Source organism: Embiotoca jacksoni, unplaced genomic scaffold (assembly GCF_022577435.1).
Source record: "Embiotoca jacksoni isolate LCO1_2020_lvr unplaced genomic scaffold, fEmbJac1.0.p SCAF_8, whole genome shotgun sequence".
Taxonomy (NCBI): domain Eukaryota; kingdom Metazoa; phylum Chordata; class Actinopteri; family Embiotocidae; genus Embiotoca; species Embiotoca jacksoni.
Genome location: NW_027185436.1, coordinates 15,420,585 through 15,445,023, shown reverse-complemented (window position 1 = coordinate 15,445,023; position 24,439 = coordinate 15,420,585). Strand labels below are relative to the sequence as shown.

General features: G+C 41.3%; 1 protein-coding gene across 3 annotated transcripts in view; it reads left to right on the top strand.

Moving 5' to 3' along the window:
• The window catches only part of arb2a (ARB2 cotranscriptional regulator A), a 146,886-nt gene extending 141,027 nt beyond the window's left edge, over nucleotides 1-5,859 (top strand). For all 3 annotated transcript variants that reach the window (XM_069178250.1, XM_069178249.1, XM_069178251.1), the window contains exon 11: nucleotides 5,667-5,859. In XM_069178250.1, the coding sequence (XP_069034351.1) occupies nucleotides 5,667-5,827 (161 nt within the window). In that variant the 3' untranslated portion in view covers nucleotides 5,828-5,859. The remainder of the gene's footprint in view (nucleotides 1-5,666) is intronic.
• Nucleotides 5,860-24,439: the final 18,580 nt, after the last annotated feature.

Here is a 24,439-nt window from a genome sequence, read left to right as displayed (position 1 = left end):
TTGCACGGATGTCCTTATTCCAAAGTGTCTCCACCCATTTTGGCTGAGCAGCGTAAAACAACTGATATTGAGAGGTGCTGTAGAGACGAGGGCATGTTTGGGCTTTCGATTTTTACTGAGGAGGAGAGGGGAGAGTCTGACATTGGTATCAAATAGCCTGCACAGTCCTTGGACCAGGGTTATCTTGTAAATACTCTGCTCCATGTCTATAAAAGCAAAGGTTCTTTATGATAGCCAAGGCCACTCATTCACGTTAAAATAAAAAAAGCACTCAATGCAGTCTCGGTGTCTGGGTGGGTAGGGTAGGGAAGGGAAGGGTAGATGAAGGGGTTTAACTTAAGGAAAAAGGAGTAGAAATAAGAAATGCAGTGCTGTCTTTTGTGCAGAGTCCTTGTTGTCACAAGTTCACTATCCATGGAACTATTATATGGAATTTAAAGTAGCTTACGTTGGGTTATGGTTTAAACCAGTTAATGTGATCTTCTTTCCTTTCTGGGCTGTCACTCGATTTTGTTTGTCTATGTCTCTCTTCTGTTTGTATTTTATTCTAAGTAAATACGGAGTCCCCTCAGCGGCCCCTGTAGCAAGTGATTCAGGTTCTCCCTCATCTCTGTATGTGTAATGAGTTCTGCCTTGTTTTTGTCTGACAACAGCACACAATATTAAGCAAAGTAATTAAAAGCAGTAAGAGGGAGATGGGGGAAGTGGGAGGGAGCAGACCCCACTTACCAACAAGCATTAAAAATGAATTAAATTCAAGACGCAATAGTGGTATTACTGGTTTGATAAAATGAGTTCTGATTTGAGTCTTTTTTTTTTTTTTTTTTTTTCCCTTGTGATGCATGTGTCTCTTCTGCTCCTGTGAAACCTGTAAAGGCTTTGTGCCATGTTGATTTTATTCAAAATGAAGATGCGTAGCGTCATACGTGTGCTGCACTGTGGGTTTAACGTGGATGTCTTTACTCTCAATGGAAATTGAGGAGTGGTGTTAGGGAAGGGGAGAGAAGGTAAATTCTAATTTAATTAAATTTTTGACTGAAGACAACATCTCAGAGGTTTGTTACAGAGGACAGAGTTGCTCTGGCGGCGTGGCCGACCACCTGTCACCTGCCCGGGCTCTCTTTGACCTCGTCTCCAGTGGTAACATGTCGTGCCCCCTTCGACAGACAGCCATGTGGGACAAAATGACATCCTTGACCTTTAGGCGTGTTGGCAAGCCAAGTGACAAGACGCATAACTGACTGTACGTGCCTGTGTGTTGGATATGGACAACCAGACACATAGGAACTAATACACACAAACACACACTATGTGCACAGACTGTGCACATACTCTCACACACACCACAGAAGATCATCTAATATCAGAGAGTGTCAGGGGCGGAAATCCGATCGTCTGACAACCAGGACAGAGATAGCGATTCTCCACCGCTGATCCATGCAACAGATAGTTTCCACAAACAGCAGTCTGGCTAAGGTTACAACCAGCCAAGGCCCGCCCCACAATGCACTGCTTTGCTTCACATCAAGATAAAACAAAAGCTTAGGTTACCGTCGATAGGAAATTGATAAGATAACACACTGTTTGTGGGTTTTTAGATGAAAACTCTGACAAGAGGAAATTAGAAAATGTTTGCTTCTGCGTCCAATAATAATATTTTCTATATTAGTCCTGTTAGGTATTCTGTTTTTTGTAATTTTTGCTTCATGATTGTATCGTTGTTCATGTCCTTTTTTAATTGAAGCTCATTAAATGTTTAACCCAAATGTCAGTTTATTTGATTAAGCACTCATAATTGTTTAAAGAAATTCAATTCACACAAAGAAAAGTATCATCACTTTGCATTCCCCTTGCCTCAAAGTGCTCTTAATAATTTTAATATGTATTTATATTATAAATGAAGTAAAGAGATATGGCCCCCTTCACATCAATGTAATTACGAATCACAAAAAAAAGAGTTTGATTCAAATAAAATAGGCCATTTGTACACAAGCAATTAACTGGTGCGGCTTTAAATAATGTAGCCCAGATGGAACCTAATTATAGTCGGCATGCTTTGATTCGCGCTTCCTGTCGGAGTATCACTCGGGGCGTCACTTTGGCTTTTCAGTCACCTAACGTTTGTTTTGAAATTTGTGACAATCAGAGCCGATTACCATTTGTAACAGCATGTAGCGTTTGGTGCACGGGGAAGAAAGCATGGCCCATAGCTATGGAGGAGTTTCCTTGTTTCCAGCTCAAAACTCTCCTCCTCTGTGCCCTTATCTCACTGCACACAAATAACAACTTACGTGTGTGTGTGCGTGTGTGTGTGTGTGTGTGTGTGTGTGTGTGTGTGTGTGTGTGTGTGTGTGTGTGTGTGTGTGTGTGTGTGTGTGTGCGCGTGCGTGCGTGCGTGTGTGTGTGTGTGTCAATCAGCATCTTGTAGCAGTGTTGAGTCAGAGAGAGATCAAACAGTCAGTCAATTACCTTGAGAGGGCTCCAGTGGCTGTGACAGAGAGGAGGAGGCTAAATATCCAGGATCAAATCGTCCTCTCTGCCTGTCACATAATGAGGCAGCCTCACGAGGCTCAGAAAACATACATACAATGGTCAAACACAGGACAGCGGTCAGGCGCCGCATTGAAACTGTGCTCTGACCTGAGCAAAGAGCACATAAGGGAGCTCTCACTACAGACTATGTTTCTGTACTGCCTTGCAATGAAAGCATCATAGAGCTCTGTGTGTGTGTGTGTGTGTGTGTGTGTGTGTGTGTGTGTGTGTGTGTGTGTGTGTGTGTGTGTGTGTGTGTGTGTGTATTTCCTTACCTCTAGGTTGGCAGCCATCATTATTTCTCATAACTATTACTAGCAGTAATAATCTCTTCAAAGTTTGCCAATACCCAGTGCTAATTACAAACACATCGTGAAAGTACAGGGAATTTCTCTGTATTCCCTGTGACAATACCCAATGCTACGGAGCTCAGCAGTAACATCATTATTGCATTTACAATAAATGAGGACATTGTCACATTTAAATTAAACTTTATTAGGTTAATGCAGTTACAATAAACCTGTTCAAATTAGCACAAGCAACTTAATTGTTGTATAGTTAATACAAGAAAAGCACATAAATACACTGATAGAAATAATAATTAAATTCACAAAAATGGAAGAGCTCTTTGTCCTTTATATATTTTTTGTCAAAATAATTTTCCTATATAAGAATTTGCTTATCAGCTGAAAAACCTTTTCATTGAGTGGCTAAAATTGAGGATAAAATACTTACAGGCTGTTTATGAGATCACTTTACACACAAGATACAGCCAGATGATACCTCATCGATTTCCACATCTTTTAAAGATATTACTTTGATTTGTGGCATAGCTGACGTGATTCTGCCTCTTCCCCTCCCCTCTCCTCTTCTCTCTTCTTCCTGGTCATTGGGGTTCCTCCTCTAAATCAGTGGTCACATCTCAGCTTTGACAACATCCATTAGGTTCAGCACACTTTGGCTATTAAAGAAAGAGTGGACTTAAGTTGTTAAAGCCCTGTTTAAGTCTATATGAGAGCGGGTTTGTGTCTGTGCGTGTGTGTGAGCATCGTCCGGGGGAGTGAACTTCATCTCAAAGCCTCCACCATATAGAGGGGTGGAGTTTTAACAGCAGAGTCATTGGAGGGGCACAGGCTCATCTGCATATTGGCACAGAGACACCCCCCTGGTGACCCTGAACTGCGATGGGATAGGGTGGAGAAGCTGGCGGCGTTCCTGAGGAGTTCACCACCAGTTCAGGGTGAACGAGAGAGCTCTGCGGCATTGATCGCTTCTGCAGGAGGAAAAAAAAAGGACAAAACAGAAGTAAAAACACTAGTGAGGCAGAGACCAATGAGACGGCGAAAATGGAGGAGGTGGAAAAACATCACACGGCCTCAAATTGGATATAAATGATAGATTAGAGGTGTGAGAGGGCTGTGTCTTTGTTTCCAGGGATGGGTGTTGTGATGAGCCCTACACAGGTAGCCGAGTCAGTGAGAGTGCTGGGTTATTGACTACCATGATTGCCAGGCCAGTAAATTTGACCCAAGGCACTGACTGCCATCTGCTTGCTCTATAGCGTGCTGCACAGTCCCTTATCTCACAGTGATCGAGAACCCCCCCCCCCTTACATACTCGCGCACACAAATAACACGCGCACAAAAAAACAAAAAAAAAAACACCACCTGCAACTGAACCCAAGTCAACTCTCAGCCCGAGACCCTGCACTCAGAGTCATACACATAAACACACACACATGCACACACACCATCTCCATTAATACTTCCAGGCAGGGGTCAATCTAATAAACATGGGGTCAGTGCAGTGGTCATCAGAGGCCTGTCTATGGTGAGAGAGCCTTTAAGGTGCTTCCTAATTGTATCCCTGCGGCCTTCCAGTCAAGCTTTTTATAGCTGATACACTGTACACAGAGAGGGGAGGGAGTCAGGGCAGAAGGAGGAAGGCACTGAAGAAATGAGCTGAAGTAAAGCGGTATTTCTATATGTACTACTGATCTGACTCATCCAGAAGAGTTGTTGTTATCAAGCCGTTTCCTGATGGGACAACCCGTTTTCAAGCAGCCCCCACTGATTTCAGATACTGCTCTTTGTTTTTTATTTTAAATCCTCCTGGGGAAATTGTAGGCACCCATTGTAATAATCAAAACAGTCGTAAGCGTGCAAATAAAGATTCACTGAAGAAAACTCATTACAGCCGAGCTTGTATTCATTCATCCCTCTGTGTGTAAACACATGTCTTAGATCCATCTATCAGGGGATGAAACTCTTAATATCTCACAGCAAACCCATTCTCCCTCTGGGAAACAAGAGGGCACCTCAATATGGCTTTTCAGGTCCAGTTACAGTTGTGTTGCTAAGCAGCTGAGCTGCTAGCCAGCGGCAGCAGAGACAAGCCATTATCTGTTAGCAGTAAATGGTTAGTGAGCATGAGTAGAGATGATTCGGGCTGCAACCACGATCTGTTGTCAACATCAGTTCTCTGCTGCAGAGCCGAGGTGTTCTGTGGTAGGACGAGCTATCCAGCTAAAATGCTGCGCTGTGATACCGTGACTCCAAGGAACCCGAGGCGCATGTACCAGATTTCCATTTCCAGTGTGACCCCCAACTTGGGAACTTCCTAACCTGGAGGAGGTCAGAGGGAAACCCAGCACGGCTGCCTCACCCTGCCTCTGCCGGACCACCTGATATGTTCGCTAGTTACCTCTCTCCAGCTTGTGTCTTGCCTTTCCTCATTCGGTCCTTTAGAATGAATGACTACCGCTCCACTGGTTTCACTTAGTGCACCCATTGTGCATATGTCTGGTTTTGTTGGAAGGACCTCTTTCCGTCTCCCTGGTCGTGGAGCGGTGTTGATTATCAGGTATCCGCTTGGATAACATATTAAGGCTGTCCCATTGGACTAACGGGTCATAGGCTGCCACGGCTCTCACGCGCAGGGCTTTAAGTTTGCATAGAGAGATGCAGTGCATTGTGGGAGTGGTGAGCCTTATGAGACTAAAACAGCTAATGGCGTTCATTTATTTTCATAGTTTATGTTGCATTATGGTAATTTTAATTACGTTACAATATTCATGATCTTTTCCTGCAGTGTTACAATAAGCAAATGTCTTTGTGTGTATCTTCTACATGTAGGCACAGAGAGGCACGAGCTGACCTCCTGGATGAGTTTCACCTCCATCTTCAGGTTCTTCAGTGATGTCCTGGAGGCAAAAGAAGACGAAGAGGCGGAGGAGACCTCCAACGCTGTCACCACACGCAGCAGCTCCCTCAAAAACAAACACCCAGATTTGTAGAGAACCATCAACAGTGACTTGGAACAAGAGGAGGTGGGGGGGAAAGAGGGAGGTGGGGGGAAAGAGGGAGAGAGGGGTGGGGGAGTAAGGGATCAGAGGTGGGGGTGCAGAAAGGGTCCACTCTGCTATTTTTTTTTTCTCTCTCTCTCTTCCTCTGTAACCGCCCACCAGTTTTCCTTCCCCAATCTTTTCCCTGAGTGTCATTTCTCCCTTCCAGCCCTCCCTGGCTTTGCACACACACACAGCCTTCTTGTTGTAAGAGACAAGAGTACAGGGTCACCATGTATACATCACAATAACGTTTTGCATTACTTCTAGTTGAGTGCAACTGTCAAAGCAATATGGGCCTGAGTGTTAGCGCTTCCCGTGGGCTGTGGCCTGGCTGCGGGTACGGGCCACGGCAGCAGAGATTAAGGCTGACAGGCGCTGTGCACAATGCGCTGTAGTGCACCTCTAATTGTCCTGACATCAGCCTGAACTGAGCTAATGCCCCGCCTGCCCTCCAGTCTGCACTGCTCAGTCTCCCCCTTCCTCTCCCTCTTCCCCCTGGTCCTAAAGCCAGGATTGCTTACCCTGAAATTAGTTTATGCGATAAGGTCTGTTGAGGTTCGGTGTCATTTCAAGCTGGCTAATGCCCATCTTTAATTTTTTTTGCATCCCATACCCACCACAAATGTTTTTTATTTTTATTTTTTTTTATTAACAGTGAACACGCTGAGCTGATAACCATTTGTTTTAACAAAAGGGGTGTTTTTATAACTTCTTTAATGTCTGACTCCTCCGCACATGTAATCTGACTTTTCTCGTTCAGCTTTGTGTGGAGTGTGCTTCTAACCTGTGCCATGTGTTTCTGGAATTGCAGTTCATTAAATGAAAGAAAAGTTGTTTTTTTTTTTTTTGTTTTTTTCATTTCTCAAGTTTGAGCTAAATTTGAAGTCGGTATCTCATACCCACATTGAGACTGTTTTATTTTTTAATATCAAGCCAATACCTCACGAAGCAAGTCAGCGAATAAGTGTTTACTTTGGTATATCAGTGGGTTTGATTTGCAAAAGTGTGGAGAGTTCATTTCTCCGTTTGTTATAAATATACATCTTTTTTTTTTCCCTTTTTTTCCAGGGTGATAGCCTTGAAATTGATGTCTCTCGATGATTGAATGCGATGAAACAAATAAAACAAACACAACCTGTTCTGAATATGAAAAAATTCAAGACATGGAGCATATTTAAAATCACTTAAAGTCAAGCATCAAAATGGGTTTGAGGGATATCTCATTTTCACAGGAGCCAGAAGTCAGCTCACAACACTCATAAAACCTCAATATATCGCCTTACACATGTCAGGAAATCCAAGATTTCAATATTATTCTAAGCCGAAATGATATTTCCTTAGATGTTGGATATCTATTTTTTCTTTCCACCAAAGTACTCTTCTTGTGTACTTAAAAGTGACAAAGTCAGCTCCCTGCTCAGCTGCACATAATCTGACTACGTGACACAAACATGATCAGTTTTTTTCCCATAAAGCTGGTATGTTTTATAAACCTCTCAAGGCTTAATGGAATACATTTCTAATGTGTCATGACATTAGTAAAAACTCAAACCGGATACTAAATCTTGTGATACCTTAGACACATTCTTAAATATATACTTTTCTCTTTTTTTCTTTTACTTGAGACACTTTCCATTGTTAAAGTTGCCCACTGTGAAATCCTGCCTTGTCTGCCCACCGTGTGTATGGTTTTAAGGCTTTTGTGGATTATCTTTCTGCTGTAATGAGACAAGTGTGGCTGATGGTTGCAGGCCTAATTTCCTTTTAATTTGATTCTGATCTCTCCAGGTTTCAGCAAAGAAGTTGGCTTATTATTTGATTTGATGAGTTCCATTTCAAGATACCATTGCTCATCTTTCTGCTTTTCAGCTACAATCAGTTCATTTTTCACTCCACAATTTGTATATTGTTGCCTTAGGAATAAACAAGACTCTGCTCACTGTTTTTAATAATATCCAGCAAGCCATATGTGAACAGAACTAAAGATTTAAGAGCAGCCTAAATCCAAAGCGCCCTCTTCAAATGAAAAGGGACTATTTTTGCCATGTTGCTCTTGAAGACATTATTCTTTGCAGATGGTTTATTTGTTGTATTAGTTAAGAAACGCCTATTTTATTTTTAACATAGCAAGCTTTTAGGTTTTATGAATCTGAAAGTATCCTGCCGGGTCACATATTTTTCTTATATTCCCTAATGTTTTTCTCATTCCCTTTTGATCCATGTCGGTTTTAAACGACTGTCTTTACAAATATTTTACCCCTTCTGCAGCACAGTAATTACTTTTGTAATTAACCCATTAAAGCAAAAGAAAATAAAACGAACTTTGCATCTTGATTTTTACGTTAGATTTTCTATTTTCATTTTTCATTTTGTTTTGCTGTTTATTTCCTTGGGATTATTTCGCAAATCGTCTGAACTTTTCCACGGATTGTCGGCGCAGGATAGCGCACATTATAGATGGATTTAGAAATAAATAAGCAGTAAAGACAGATGCGACTGTAAAGCGAGAAGGATGTGTCCGAGTGCGGCGGAATGAGAAAGTCGAGCACCTTGTGAGGAATGACCTGAGTCGCTCATTGTCTCTCCAAATATAAAATAAAAGACCTTTAACATGTATTTTCTACTACGTAGTCGGCCACATGTAAAGAACCTTTTGCCAGGTTCAGACTGTCAAAAAAAAACTATATTTACTTAATTTAAGTATTGCTTTTTCAAGTAAAGCGGTCGATAAAAGTTTCAAGGGTCATATTTTTAAAAACTTCTTTTAAATCAGGGCACTATGAGAGAGAAGAATCTTTAAAGTTATTTTATTGGCAGTAAGAAGCGTGTCAAAAGAAAAACAAACTATAAACTGTAATACCCCTCTTTTTGGTCATTAATTTAGGCAATCTGAGCCCCCTCCAACCCAGCGAGGTTTTACGGCATCATTTGTTTTCACGCGGTGAAACCGATCAGGTCATTAAACGCCCCCTCAATAAATCTTTAGAAATCTTTTCCATTAACCCCCGAACAACAAGTGGAACCAGGCGAGTCCCCCTCACACAGTGTCAGGCCGCAGATTAAAGAGAGGCATTCAATCACACACACACACACACACACACACACACACACACACACACACACACACACAGACAGACAGACAGACAGGCACACACAAGTGAATTAGCCTCCACATTCGGTTTTAAACGTGTTCAGAGAAACTTCCTTTGGATACAAACAACTTCACAGCACTGAAATATTGAAAAGGAAAATCTGTATTCTCGTATTAGTGAGAATTTTCTGGGTTTAATTAAATAACCTGCCTTCTGTCCAAAGCAATGATGTAGTGGCATCATAAATTATGGCCACCAGTCAGTTGTCATCAGAGACAGACGACAGCGGAACGCATCGTCTTTTTGGCCCGGAATTAATGTATGCCTTAAAATGCGTCCACAATCTGTGTGTTTTACACGTTATATGGCGAAATCGGAAGTTGTGAGACACAAGTTTAGAGCAGCTACACTCATCCCTTTACAATGCATGCAGAGAAAACTTGTGCGTCCGAGTGTGAAGTAGATTCGCTGTGTGCGCAACTGCTGACATTACATCTTGGCATTTGGATCAAACTGCATCCTTTTTTTTTTTTCCTTTTTTTTTTTTTAAACCTCAAGTGATTTTGTGATGGCCCTGAGACAGCGATGATCTCTTCATGTCTGGCTGTGTGCTGTTATTTGGGCTCTCTCGGTGGCTCCTAAATGTTCCCAGGACTTACCCTGGAGGATTCCCCCCAAACCAGAAGAGAAAGTCTGATTCGTTTCGATAGAAGTTAGCCCAGCGTGTGAATGTATAATAGGTATGTCTGATTTGATTATAGGTTTCACTCTGCCAGCTATTGTCGTCAATTTATGGTACAGACAGTTACAGACAACTCCACACTGAATTATATCTACAACGGAAAACAACATCAGCTGCGGAGCATTAGGATGAAACCCTGCTGAATGGGGGGGAGAGGGGGTCTGTGCTGTAATGTCAGCTTTATGGGAGGAGAAGGGGTGGGGACCACGACATGAAAAAGTTGGGGGAACCCCTGTGCTGCCACAGCCTGATATTTCAATTTTTACTTGATGAGAGTTGTTGTCACGCTTGCTTGCTCCTGCTCGCTCTGATGTGCACGCCATCCCTGCAGAAGATGAACTCTTTCCAAAGGAACCAGGCATTAGGCAAAGTTGGAATGTCACCCCTCTGACAGCCCCCTCACACACACACACACACACACACACACACACACACACACACACACACACACACACTCCTTCAGCACTCTCCAGCGGATCACTGTCAGATCACTATTTGCATAATTATATGCTCAGCTCAGAGGAGAAAACTAACCCCCAAATTTTACGGGTCAACTAACTGCAACAATCAATGTTTTATCGGGTTTACTAAAGGAAAAATATCTTTAACAATCATGGTGGAAGGACTCTCTTTCTCTCCCTCTCGCCTCTTCTTTTATCAATTCAGTTCAATTACATTATTGGCATGACTGCTTATCAGAAACAATATTTCCAAAGCAGTTTAAAAAATGTAAATTCACCCCCCCCCCCCCCACCTTTGCCTCAAAAAGAACCTCCCCCCCTTCCCCATCTCGCTCTCTTTCTCTCTCAGTACGTGAGCAAATACCTTTTTTTTTTATCTATTGACTGGGAGAATGTCTGGCTTAAGCTTGAAGGTGCATTCAAGATTGTATCCCTTCTCCTTCTACCCTATTCTGCCCCCCTCTTTTCTCTGCCCAACTCTATACTGTGTTTTTCCTCAGCAGAAGAGGTCTTACATATAGGGCCTGTATACAAGAGCACAGAACTCACTGGCCGGTTTCGTTAGACGTCATTACATATTCATTGACTTTCAGAGAAACCATCTAATCCAGTGGAAACAACTCCTCCTCAGTCGCCTCTCTGTTTCTCTATTCTTGTAAGGACTCGGAGCCTGAAACGACTCATGGGGCCACAGACATCAAATTATGGAAAGACTTTAGCTGCTTCGCTGGTGTTTTCTTCTGCAGTGCTGCGCGACTGAAAGACGCAAAGTCTGCGCACAGGTGTTGCACCAAGTGGGGTCCCAGAGTGGGATTCAGGCGCTCTTAGGGGTCTTACAAGTACCCGTAGAAACATGCAAATATGGACTTTAATTTCTGTGTTAAATGAAGTCATTGAATCATATGTTGTGCGAGATATTACTCATATTTATATGTTGGACGACTGCAGAAAACATCTCGCCATTAAACGCTTTTCAACAAGCCAAAGAAATAATGAACTCCTGAAAAACTTCTGTGATAATATACTCAGTTTACACAGCGCACACGCGCACGCGCGCGCGCGCACACATACATACACACACACACACACACACACACACACACACACACACACACACACACATGTGCGCGCGGAGGATGACCCGCTATTCTTCTGACTGCTCTCACCTGTCTTGGGGTTCCTATGAAAAAGCACTATTATAACCGTAATGTGTGGAAATATGCAAAGCAAATCGGCTATCCCAGCAAAATTGCAATTCCCCAGGTTATTATAAGACAATCAGGGCTTGTAGAGAAGTGAAAAATGCCTTCAGAGACCGAAATCACCAAGAAGCACAGCTAAGCTGAAGTCCCCATAGGACTCTAACCGGGATATCGTCGGGATATTCTTGTGGTTATTCGCTGGTGTTTTCTTTGCTGGGCTTTGCTGTATAACACTTCTAAGTAGCCACTACATCAGCAGCATGGCCTAATGTGTGTGTGGTGCGTTCTTGAAGATCCTGGCATATAATACTCCGATTGTGGGACAGCTGTTGGCAGAGCCGTTTTACAGTCTTCAGTCCATTTGGCTTTAATAGCAGCTTTCAGGCGGACCGCTACTCTATCCCCTCACCGCCCCCTCAATTACACCTCCTCTGATACTTTGCTGGCCTAAAGACTCCAGCAGTAAAATAAATGTAAAAAAAAAAACAAAACAAAAAAAACACACCCTCTGAAATGTAATACATTTGAAGAATGGGCACTGACTTTTAAGATTTGGGGCTACAGCCTACTCTGATGATTTCAGGGATCCAATGCAGCGATGATGGTGGGAGGAAAGGAAGTATAACCCAGCTCACTGGTCGACTTTAACAGGCCACCGACGACTTATGGGGAAAATTGGTCATTTTGTTTTGATGAATGGCAGTAGAGATGAAGGGGCTCTAGGTAGGCCTGTGATCGTGGCCTTTCTCAGGCGTAAAAGACCACCGGATATCTGATAACTTCAGACCATTAATGTGTTTCTAGTACTCTAATTTGTCAGATTTGACAAATGCCAATTTGAATTAAACACGTGTGAGTGTGTCGTTTTTTTGTTAAGTGTCTACTACTACTACTACTATACCTCCAAAAAAGTTTTCCCTATAAGATATTCTTTATTTTCCAAGCAGTCCACTGCAAGGCTGCTTTTATCCTTTCGATTTAAATACAAACGGTGTTGTCAAAGTTGAAACACAGCATCAATAATTCCACATGAATAGTAAAATCCATGTTTTCTTTTTTGTTTGTTTGTTTGTTTGTTTTATGGGGAAATCTTTTGTTGTAATTTGTACTTATAGTTGTTATACACAATATTGTAATAATTAACACAATATATTATAAAATCGACATAAGGCAATAAAAACGCAATGTAAAATTGATTTATGATGTAGATCTTAACAGGTAACAAGCTTGGGCACAATTTAGGAAAAAAAACATTTATTGATTACAAGACCTCCTTGATAAACCGCTTTCATAATATACGCTTTTGAATCATAATTTAAAAACAACAATAACATACACAAATCAAAGGAAGGAGCTGGTTAAGAAGGTAACAAAGTAAAATAAAATAAAAATGCGGTAAAAATGTTTTTACCGCATCATTATACAGAATAATATATATATAGTAATATTGTGTATGTAAAAAGGTTTAATTTTCAGATCGGAAAGTGCCTCGCAGTCCATTTTGTAGAAAACAAAAGCTCAGTTATCCTTCTAAACCTTGATATGAGCACTAATAACATCCGCAGAAGTGCGTATTTATCGATCATCAAAAATTAAGTGCATAGTCCTATTTTAAGCGATAATTAATCGAAGGAGCTCGAGTGTATATGAAACAATATATTCGTGCACTTAAAGCAACGAAATAATTAGGTATTTCCACAAATCCGTAAAGTACAACCCTCCCTGAATCAATATCGCTTTGGAGATGGTGAGTTATCGATTTGTTAGCGGTTGGAGAGTAGGCCTGGACTTACACTGCACAAAAATTTAACGAATCATTAGCCACATATTCTACCTTAAAATATTTTTCTTAAAAGCTGAAAAGTTATTAAATCGGACTGTGTCAAAAGAGTCGAAATTTAAAGTTTAGTTTTTGCCTGTTCAGTAAATATTGTTTATTTGTAATATTTTTAAATGGTGTAAAAATGAGGCCAATTAGTCCAATAATATCCGGAAAATGTTGCTGATAGTTACAGATTGTTTTGAAAAGTTCCTTTCGAGTGAAATTGTCTCAAGTTTCGGATTTTACATTGTCAGAAAAACAAACATCTCAAAAACATTTCAATATAGACTGAAACCTTCGATGAAACTAAAACTAAATATATATATATATATATTTTTTTTTTTTACAGTGCAATTCCTCCACTAAACCACATACCCCACCGTCTACTCTCTTTTGGGTTTAAAATCTGAGAAAAAAAAAATAAGACTGCGCGGCGATATTAAATCACACATTATAGATGAGTTTCATCATGTGGACGCAGCCCTCCGAGGATAAACACGGCGGTGCGTGGGGTAAGAATAAGATCCAAGTTATTATTACTGAGGGAGCGGCCTTTCACTGGCAGCCCCCTGCATCCTCATTACATCCACCCCAAAAAGAGATGAAGGTCTAAATGAAGTTATTGCCATCCAATGAACTCAAATTAGCCGGGCCACACCATGACAGACAGACAGCTCAGACGGAGCGAGGGGGGATGGGAGGGGAGGGGAGGGGAGGGGAGGGAGGGGGAGGGGCTTGGAGGGATATAGGTGCTGGGATTGGCAGGTGTATGTTTTTGATGTGCATTTCATGGTTTGCGAGGCCCCTTAAGTGAAGCTGGCTTCATTTTGAATCTGCGTGGTTAAGCGAGTTAATATACTTGTGTTATTAAAGGGCCTGCAGTCACCTTGCAGCCTGCTCTATGATGCCTAACCCCTCCTTTCTATCCGACGGCTTAGACTCGGCTCCCATCTATTGCATTTCTTTATCAGCTATTTAAATATAACGTTTCTTCTCCCTCTCTGCCGTCCACAATCTCTCCATCCGGTTGAATAGCTTTCTTTCTTGTCGCTAAGGTCCTCATTGTGTTTGCTACCTGAGTCAGCAGGGAGGATGAAAAGGGGAGAGTTTGACGGAGGAAGGACGGGAGGAAGGGGTAGTTTGACATGCAGGGAGGGAGACAGAGGCGATGATAGGCGAGGGGGGGCCCTGTGAGGAGCTGAGTGAATTTACCTGCTCCTCCGGTGGCGAGCTGTGTGTGTGATAGTGTGTGTGAAGTTAACAACACAGCGGCCAGCTCTACTTTATTGCTGTTTATCCCTGCAGCAAAAGCTGTCAGGGGGTGACAGATTGACAGCATCTCTAATCAGTGCCCTCTTCCCTCCTCTCTGAGATCCCCTCTCAACTCAAACACACTTCTGATCTTTCACAAATACGTTCGTACTAATGGCATTTATTCTTTGGATTGCCTATAATGCGCTTATAGATGAAGTCCAACTTTCCACTTTTACTGTTGAAACACTGTCAAGGTTTACAGGTTTAATTATTTGGAGTTCAATTAGATACAAGCTTTGGAAATCTAGACACATTTAAAATACATGTTAATGTAACAAACGTATGGCAAAACGTAGAAATTGTAGCTAAAAGAAGAAATGATCGATTGCCTTAGAGACAAGTCGTCTTATAACATGTTTTTTTTTTTTTTTAAATCCATTTATCCAATTTAAACAAAAATATTTTATTATGATCAATTCTGCAGAATCTGCAACAAATCCATTGCTGTTCGTTTCGGGAAACTGGTGCAAAAGAAAAATTATTACATAATGACATCGTGTTTGATGTGCAAACTACAAATACAAATATTTTTGCTTTTTATGGATCAAACACAAAGTCTAAACATCATATTCTTTGATTTAGAAAAGATGGAAAACTTTATGTTCTGGTTATTGACCATGAAATATTTCTGTCTACAATAATATTTTAATATAAATATTTATACCATTCTTACTTATAACAGCCTTACCTGAACTTTCAACGTTCTTGAAAAGTTTTTCTGTGTTTTACTGTGAACTAAGTGTGTATCTGTTGGTGCGAACTAATATTCCTCACAGAAATAAACAAAGACCAATACAAATTCCAACAAATCGGCAAACACAAGAAACTTCAAATGCAGAAAAAAAAAAAAAAAAAAAAAAATCTTTCAATATCCAACCTCAGCTGCCCAAGTCCCATGCAGGGCCCGCAGAATAACAGTGGACCTAAAGCTATATTTCACTTAGAGCCTTCAATGGGATTGGTGCTTATCTCGCCAACACAGCGCTGCTGACCTGTAGGCTGCTGCATCAGAGGTGTGTGTTTGTGTTAAGGTGTTGACCTGTCAGGGGGGACTTGTTAGGACTTTAACTCCGACTGCTGGCGGTCTCCAGACATCCGGGGGTGGCATCGATTTGAAACTTGTCCTGTCTAATTTGATGATAACATCCAGCCTGCCCCGCCGCAGTACCATGGACAGCGCACTGTCTTGACCTTGCCTTGCTATCAAATTACCCCCGTCTGGGCCACGGTGGGAGCCCAGCACCAAGTTTACTATAGGCTGAGAGAGAGAGGGGGGAGAGGGAGACAGAGCGAGAGACAGAGAGGGATTTTGCTTTTTTCACCAAAGACAAATCTTCTCTGAAGCCAGTACTTACACTTTGTAACACTGTGGTAAATCAAGAGGATGTTGGCGGTTTACATTGGCTGTTGCGCCAAGTGCCTATGTAAACCGCCCTCAGTTACACTTACACAAAGACTTTATTTTATGTTTTCTATCCTTAAGGGAGCCCTCCGTCCCCACATGACTTCCACACTACATATAGTCAACTTAAACGCCGTTCTTTTAACTCGATTTCAAACTGGCCATATTCAGCATGGTAATCCAGAATTATTTTTTTCCCCGGAAATGGAGAGTGTTCAGATAATTTACCTGAATTAAAGTAGCAATGCTGCAATTAAAAATGCTCATTTAAAAGTAAAAGTCTTGTGGTGAAAATGTCAGAGCTGCAAGTATTGTTATCAAAAAGGCAGGTAATTCCGATAAATTGCTCCTGGGAGTGTTACTATTATTGCATCACTGTTGCGTTCATATTATGGCATTTTTGCGGTTTTAATTAGTGCAGGTGGAGCTCATTTTAACGATTTTATACGCTGTTGAGTGGCTTAGTCTATGGCAGAGTATCATATTTTATAAACCTTTTATGTTTTATATGTAAAATCTAAACCAGTAAAGTAAATTTAAAGTAAGCAAATGTTGTGGATTTAGTTAGTTAACAAATACAATTTGAGTTTAGAAAGTATGTTCAAACATCACTCATAGCATGATTTGAGAGGTTAGAGGTGCATAACCTAAGATTTGTGAAGCAAATTGAAACATTTGCATTCGTTTTAACAGACTACAAATCATCCCTCCATCACAAGAGCTTCAGATAATGCAACAGTTCTCCGTGCACCACTCAGGCTTGAAGTCAAACCCAACAGAATACGTACAGTATGTGGACGTCTGGTGAATGAATGTGCGCATCAGTGCATGTAAATAGATGCTGAGCAAAAAGAGAGAACGCGCAATTTATATTTTGCAAATCTTCTCGTAGTTACACCCTATCAGCTGGTGCACATACTGTGGTAACAAGTTGATTTGGGAACCAGAATGTCTAAAGTTTGAGAGAGAGCCCAAGGCACTGACGGGAGGAGGATTTACTGGTGGAGAAAGAGAGGGAGAGGGAGGCTGTTTGATGGAGCTCTACAGCTTTGAGACAGCTTGTTAATTAAAACCCCAAGAGATGAGGCTCTGCAGCCACCGTCCATATCAGAGTACTGCTAACTATACTGACAGCAAGTTACTTAACAAGCGTGCGCCTCAATCCCATACCTTTTTATCACAGGCGAGCAGTGAGATATTTTAATTCGTTAAAATCCTACTGTGGCGGTGAAATATCTTGTTTTCTACTTAAGAAATTATGACAAACCTTCGTATTCTCTGTCAGTCCAGGGATAGAGCCCAAATGGCTGCTTATGCTTCAAAATCCACACACACCAGCTTAAATGTGGCAAATTCGATTAAGGAAGGAAAGAAAGGAATGTCAAAAAAATGAGTGAATTAGTCTAGACATAGGTTGGCTGGTATTAAATTCTTAGCTTTATATTCAGGCATTAGAATTATTTCCAAAATCAAAGTAGCCTGCGATTTCAGAGAGGCGGATAGGCCTCAGTGCAGATACAAAGAGGTAACATTAAGTCAAAACAAAGAGGCTACTGTTTTTTCTCCTTTCTTTTTTTTGTGTGTGTGAATGCGTTTTTTGATCAGTTTCAATCAAGGTCATCAGACGCTTTGTCCCCAATGCATTATTCCACCTTAATTGAACCCACAACCCGCCCTTTGCCTGCGGGATCTCTGAGCTATTTCAATTCTATATGCATGTGTGAGATGATGGCTTGTTAAGTCTCGGAAAACAAATACCAAGAGAGCCTTACTCAAACACTCAAAATGTATGACGGCCATGGGCCTATTGTTCGAAAAAATAATTGAAACGCCGCTTCCTTCTCTCTCCCCGCTTGCTAATAAGGTGTTAGCCAAGTGTAGGCCAACTCATGTAAATAGCAGTAAGAGCAGACGTGGATTTAGGGGGAACGAGGTGAAACCTGACTGGGTTTGTGTCTTCTGGGGGGGGCTGCAGGTGAAGAGGCCCCTTCTACAGTACAAGCGAACCTGCTGAGCCTCACCACCCAGGATCCAACGGGGGAGGAAGTGTGACTGTATGTGTGTTGGAGGGGGAGGCAAGAACAATTGGATGATACAGCTCAATCAGCAGTGAAACCTTGCCTGTGGTTACAATATTATATAAAGAAGCAGGTCCGAGTAAGATCCAACTCCTCCACAAGTTTGTCGTTTGTGTGCGTTTTGTTAAAGCTTTCTTGTAACAGGTATGAAAGTTTCTGAACACTTCAACTGATAAAATATATCCTACTCTTTTAGAGTCTACAGTGGGAAAAAAAAAACTTCAACATACTCAGAAAGTAATCTCCATATAATAATTCAGTTGACTCCGTAATACTGGAGTTCGCGTTTGTATTGTACGTCTGTCTTCATGTGCGGAACAGATGAAGTCCCAGTGAGGAACAAATGCCAAAACCACCAGTCACAGCCCACATGGGCGGCACTTGCACTGTTCGTCTTCAGCCACATAAGAGGAAATCTATTTTCTGGATTAGATCTGTTGATACATCAAAAGATGGTTAAAATACATGATCTATAAAGAAGTTAATCATAATAAAAAATGATTAATCCATGCACTTTGTCTCTCCAAACCACCATAATTTATGGTTTTGGTTTACACCATAAATATTTAAGTCCACCGAAAAGGTGGGTAAAGTCGATTTCAAAATAAAAAGGTTTGGAGTTTACTTTAAAGTGCTGCAGTGGCTCTTTCCAAGTGTGTGTTAAGTGTGTGTTTCTTTGTCACTGACTGCCGTATTAAGGCCTCTGCACCTGATCTGCTTGTGGCTGGTCTGGGGCCACGGCGCTTTTTAAGACAGCTTTAAAAGGCTCTCCAAGTCTCCAACACATTCATCAACGTCAGACACCGACAAGCCGCTATTTAGTGAAAGTGTAACTGCAGCAGTATATCTTAGAGCAGAGTGGGCCACTCAGCAAACAAAACAATGGACCTTTTTCCAATTTATAGCTAATCTGAAATAGACCATGAAGTTGGGCACATGGTCGCCCAAAAAAAAAAAAAATCTTAAAACGCAAAATTACACTAAGATACATTTTTCTTAATTTGATCATTTTCAAGCGAACAATATGCTTTGTTTTACATTACTGCACTGCACTTCAAACAGCTTTTCTTAGAGACATGATGTATTATTATACAGATTTTCTGCAAAGCCAAAATGGTTCTATTTCCGCTGTACATTTTCTAGTCGAACTTAATTGCATCTTCATCTTAAGTATGTCTGTTTAAATGAATAGGACATTATTTATTTGAAAAATGATAATTAAAGTTATTTTATATCTTTTAAAATAATTTAAATTTGAATTAGTGTATGTGTTCTACAACATCCCATTGCTAAAACAAACAATTAATTATCAAAAGCTCAAATATTGTGCGGCAGTCTGAGTTATTATCAATTTACATTGAAATTAAATGCATTACTGGTCGCTGGTTTTAATCGATGTGATTCCACAGCTTAACAAAACAAACACAAATGTCAGTCGACATAGGATAATGTAATTATAAAAGTCCCCCACTAGTCACAGCGGTGGAAATGCTTTAAAGTTGTTTGCAGCTGCTGAAATTCCTGCTTAAAAAATGGTCATGGAGAAGCTGCTCTGCTGTGCCGTGGTCTGGGCTGAGAGCAGAGCTGAGGAGGGAGAGAGAGAGTGTGTGAGGCGTTTCTTATGCCAGAGGGTCCCACAACGCAGAGCGCCATCTAGCAAACCAAGGTAGAAACAATAACAGCATTGAGGGTCTGGGAGAGAGGCTGCCTTTACGCAGGCAGCATACAGGGGCGCAGAGGGGCGCAGAGGGACGCCACAACAAAGCGCCGCGGTTTAGCGCTCTCAAACACTCCAAACTTTGAGTCCGATGCAAGGCATAACGCGATCCCAGCTCTGCAAGTTTGCTCCTGCAGTGATCATGCATGGATCATGTACGTTTGGATCAACTCAAACTGATTAATTAGCGTAACGTCTGCTGCATTTTTTTTTTAATTCCCCCCCCCCCCCCAATGATTCAAACTTTAATGAATAGCGGAGGGGTCAGGGTGGCAAGCCAGCTGATCTGTGGTCAAGCTTGGGGGAAACTTTTAATGTCAAAGTGGGTGACGGAGGGAAAAGGCGGCTGCTGACTCCCCCACTTGATGGAATCAATTGACACTATCACTCTCAAGCTCCATCACAGCGTTTTACTCGGGATGTGTACCACAAGCAAACAATACATCTTCTGTCGAGTGCATAGTTGCGAATCAATTATATGTATATATGAACCACGTGTGTAAAATGGTCAGTAAAACGCCTGTAACACTTCCATCCTCACCCACTCGCAGTAATCTTCCCTATCATCCTCACTGCAGCCATTATTTCATATACAAAGACACAACTAAGTCGTGTTCCCTGTATCGTCACTGATGATAATGATGGTGCAATAAAAGCAAGAGCAGTTATGGCCACATACAGTATAAGCAGTAATAATGATCGCAGTGGTAAAAGCCTGATCGCGAGTGTAGGGGCACAAGCTCTATTAGTGCAGCAATCAATGCAGAGCTATATATCTAAAATGATCAAGCTTCACTGTGCTTCATTCAACTAGCAGACCCTTCTTGTCATTATTCATCTTAGTCCACATTAGAACAGAAAGGTTAATAAAAAATAAATAAATAAATAAATAAAAAAAATCCTTGCATAGGTGATGTAAGCTAAAAACCCTGTATCCCTCCAGATCATTTAAGCAGTGCACAAATTAGCCAATACATAAAGCCTTTTTTTTGTGTCTTTGTTGGGTAAAAAAATAAAAAAAATAAAAAACAATTTTGACATATAATTTACACATAATATTGAAGTGCAATAAAACTAAAGACAATATGTGATCGGTTTTTGCAATTATCGACAATTCGACAACTAAGAATTTGTGACTATTTTCGCTTCGGTTCAAGCTCTCATTAATTACCCACATCCTCTACACTGAAAATAAAGTTCAACTGCATGGGCACACGTGTAAACCAGGCCAGTTGATATATATTTCAGAAATAATTACGATGAAATAGTGCCTCCTTTCACTCCAATGTATCTCACCTAATTTGAATATATATACATAATGATAAAGTGATAAATGTGTGCGTGTGTGAGAGTATGTGTGTGGAAGTGAACGGTGGATGGTGACTATGTCCTACAAGTAAACTGGGGTATATGCAAGGCAAGTGAGTGCATTAATTGATTTATTAATTAAGGGGAAAATGCGTTTGCAGTTTTATTACATGTTCCACCAGTATGTGATATTGTTCACTATTCTGTGCTGAAATGACTAAACTGAATGAAATCAGCATCTTATTTGTGATTTATTGAATTAAAATAAAACCTGGGATGTACATAAAATTAGATAATTTTAATAGAAAAAAAATATATCTTCAAAAACCTTTCAAATATTAGCGTGACATATAACCTGCCTGCGTTTTCTTCTTTTCTGGGGTCACTGCATGGCGTTCAGTGTTTTATTCTGTTGAAATATACAGCACACATACCATTAAATTCATACTGTTGCCGTTTTTTCTTTTTGCTTTAGAAGTAAATCCTTGACATTCTGCACTATTACCAAAATTGTAGCATAGAGCTCAGTAATAGGAAAATTATAGGTTGGCTCCATGGCAAAGCCCTATTTTGGTGCTATAAAGAATCATCTCAGAAAGGTTTTCTATCTCTTCAGCATTATGGTGCCGTAAACAGCTCCGGCGAGGTTACATGAAATGCTCCACATCAGCAGCATTAAAAGGAACTTTCTGACAACTGCAATGGCCTTCTTATTTCAATTCATTCAGCATTTTATTAGCACGAATCAAAGAGAACCACTAAAGGAGAACCTTGGACTTCTTTTGTACATCTAAACCTCTGTGGTCCACTGTCTGGGCCACATGTTTTCTTTTCTGCTGCGTGTTCTGCGGGCCATGCCACAGCACTGAGACCCCGCTTTATATACCCGCCTCCTGCGTGGAAAGGAAAGAGTGAAGATGTGACGGGGCGTATTTGAAGTATGACGAGCTTTGTGGTCCACTTCTTTTCATTCCCTTGCCTCAAATATACGCCCGCTTTCAAATAAGCCTCTTTGGCAACCCCATGCCGACCCCCCCAACACACACACCCCCTGCCACCTTGACATGAATGGGCGACTGACCTTTAGGGCCGTGTCCACTCTGCGGTCCAGTTTTATCCAAATAAGCCTTCTCCCCCCACCCTGCCTCATACGGTGCCAGCAATTCTTTACTGATATCATCAGCGGATGCAAATGAATTTGGACGGGGTGGGGGTGCTGGAGTGGAGGGTGTCGTGTTGGTGATGTAGTCATGGACAAAATACCACACTGGCAGCAGAATGCTGCATGTGGAGAGATGGGAATATTGAATACCCCACCACCAGAACCATCCCAATTCAATATTGCAGAAAAAAAAATACACATTCCTATTCCAGACATCTTGGCTGTAAAATACCACCAAGAAAAATCGCCATTCAAATGAGATGCGTTTATTTCTGCATGGCCTTTGAAGAGAAGAGAGGGGTCGTGTCACTCAAACGAAGGAAAGAGCCACTCCGTTATAACCCCCCTCCTTTTTGCTCTCCCACCCTTCCCTTCCCTTCTTCTCTCGCTCCGACCGACCCCCACTCACCTTCTCCACACATGCGCGCACACAGACACACACGCACGCACGCACATTTTCACTATAGCACGCTGGCTTTGGGGGCGACACAGAGGCTAGATTAGAGCTTTGCTTCTTTAACAAGGGAGAGGAGGCACTTCTATAATCACAGCGGCGGTATGTGGGGCCACAAAGAGTTTGCAACCACAGGGCGACTGGTCTTCTGTAGAGTGGTCCAAGCCGTGGGCAAGCCAGAAAAATGCTCTATCCAACGTATTACTGGGATCAAAACGCAGTGGTTATAGTGCGTGAAGAGGTTATTAACCCACAGAGCACAGCAAAAGACCACTTCTAAATCTCCAAACAGCACAACCCCGACGTAGTCTGATTTAAGACAATTCCCCACGTTAACACGACCAGAACACGGAGCAAAGTAATTATTTCGTTTGTATAGAGAGAGCAATACATCCCGTGTTGACGATTTGAAGTGTGTTTCTGCGCGACTGCTGGCATCCTCTCCCTCCCTTAAGCACAGCAGTGTAACATGGACATACAAATTTGATGGATGATGCTGAATAAGATGGAAAAAAGACACGTATTTATCAACATGTCGCATGTCCTCAGAGGTGGCTGGGGGGAGAGAGAGAGAGAGAGAGAGAGAGAGAGAGAGAGAGAGAGAGAGAGAGAGAGAGAGAGATTCAACCATGGAGACTAAAGGGAGTCAATGGGAAACCTTACCACTGTCAGGACCGGTTCCCCGTGGCATAGATGAAAAATACCCTTCAATGCTTCGTTTCAGTTAATCATAATAGACCTACAGCAGCCTGTCTGAGCAATCCAGGTAAACACAGATAGTAACAATATGAGCTGCAACTTTGACAGTGACACAACCCAGAACGCAACACTGAGACAGGGAGAGGGATGGAGGGATGGAGGGATGGAGGGAAGGAGGGATGGATGGATGGATGGATGGATGGATGGATGGATGGATGGATGGATGGATGGATGGATGGATGGATGGATGGATAGATAGATAGATAGATAGATAGATAGATAGATAGATAGATAGATAGATAGATAGATAGATAGATAGATAGATAGATAGATAGATCAGTTGTGAAAGTTCTGCAGCAAAATATTTGGAGTCTTCATGAGTTCATGCAAACAGATGTAAAATAATCACATTTGCTCATGATTCTAAATGTGCTTTGTTATATTCACATAATAGGTTTATGAGCATCTGCATAAATGCTCTCTGAAAAAAAAAATATTCCACAGCACACACACAGGCGTTTATCATGCTATACTAGACCTAATATATAAATAATATACAAACCGAATTAGTCTATTTATCAAATCCTTAACAAATGACATTCGCATGTGTTTAGTGGAAGAGGTTGGATACCTGCTAAGGAGTTTGCCAATTTATTGTCAGTGGATAACATAGCAAAGGACTACAGAGGGTATAGACTCAGTGGATTATATCTTTACACGCATTATTCTGCTTGAGTGACTGGTTGAAAAACACACAGGCAACAATAAAGATTGGTCAGGCATGAATGCGGCCTGTGTGTTTTGTCTTTATAACATATTAATCCATCAAACCATGAAGTGGGGACTATTTGAGGAGTATACTTTGATGATATTTCTCCCCCCCCCCCTTTTACTTAAAAGTAAAGTTCACAGCAAATATGAGACCTCACCAGTGACCAAGAACCTTTTTTTTTTTTTTTTTTTTTTTTTTTTAATAATTTTATTTTTTCTTTTCATTTTTGCATATAATGCAAGCGAAAGTGGGTCACCAATAAATTCTGTCTCAGCGTTGATGTAATTGCAACAAAATGCTGCTGAGTAAAAATTGAGGAGCTCGCTGACTGCGGTG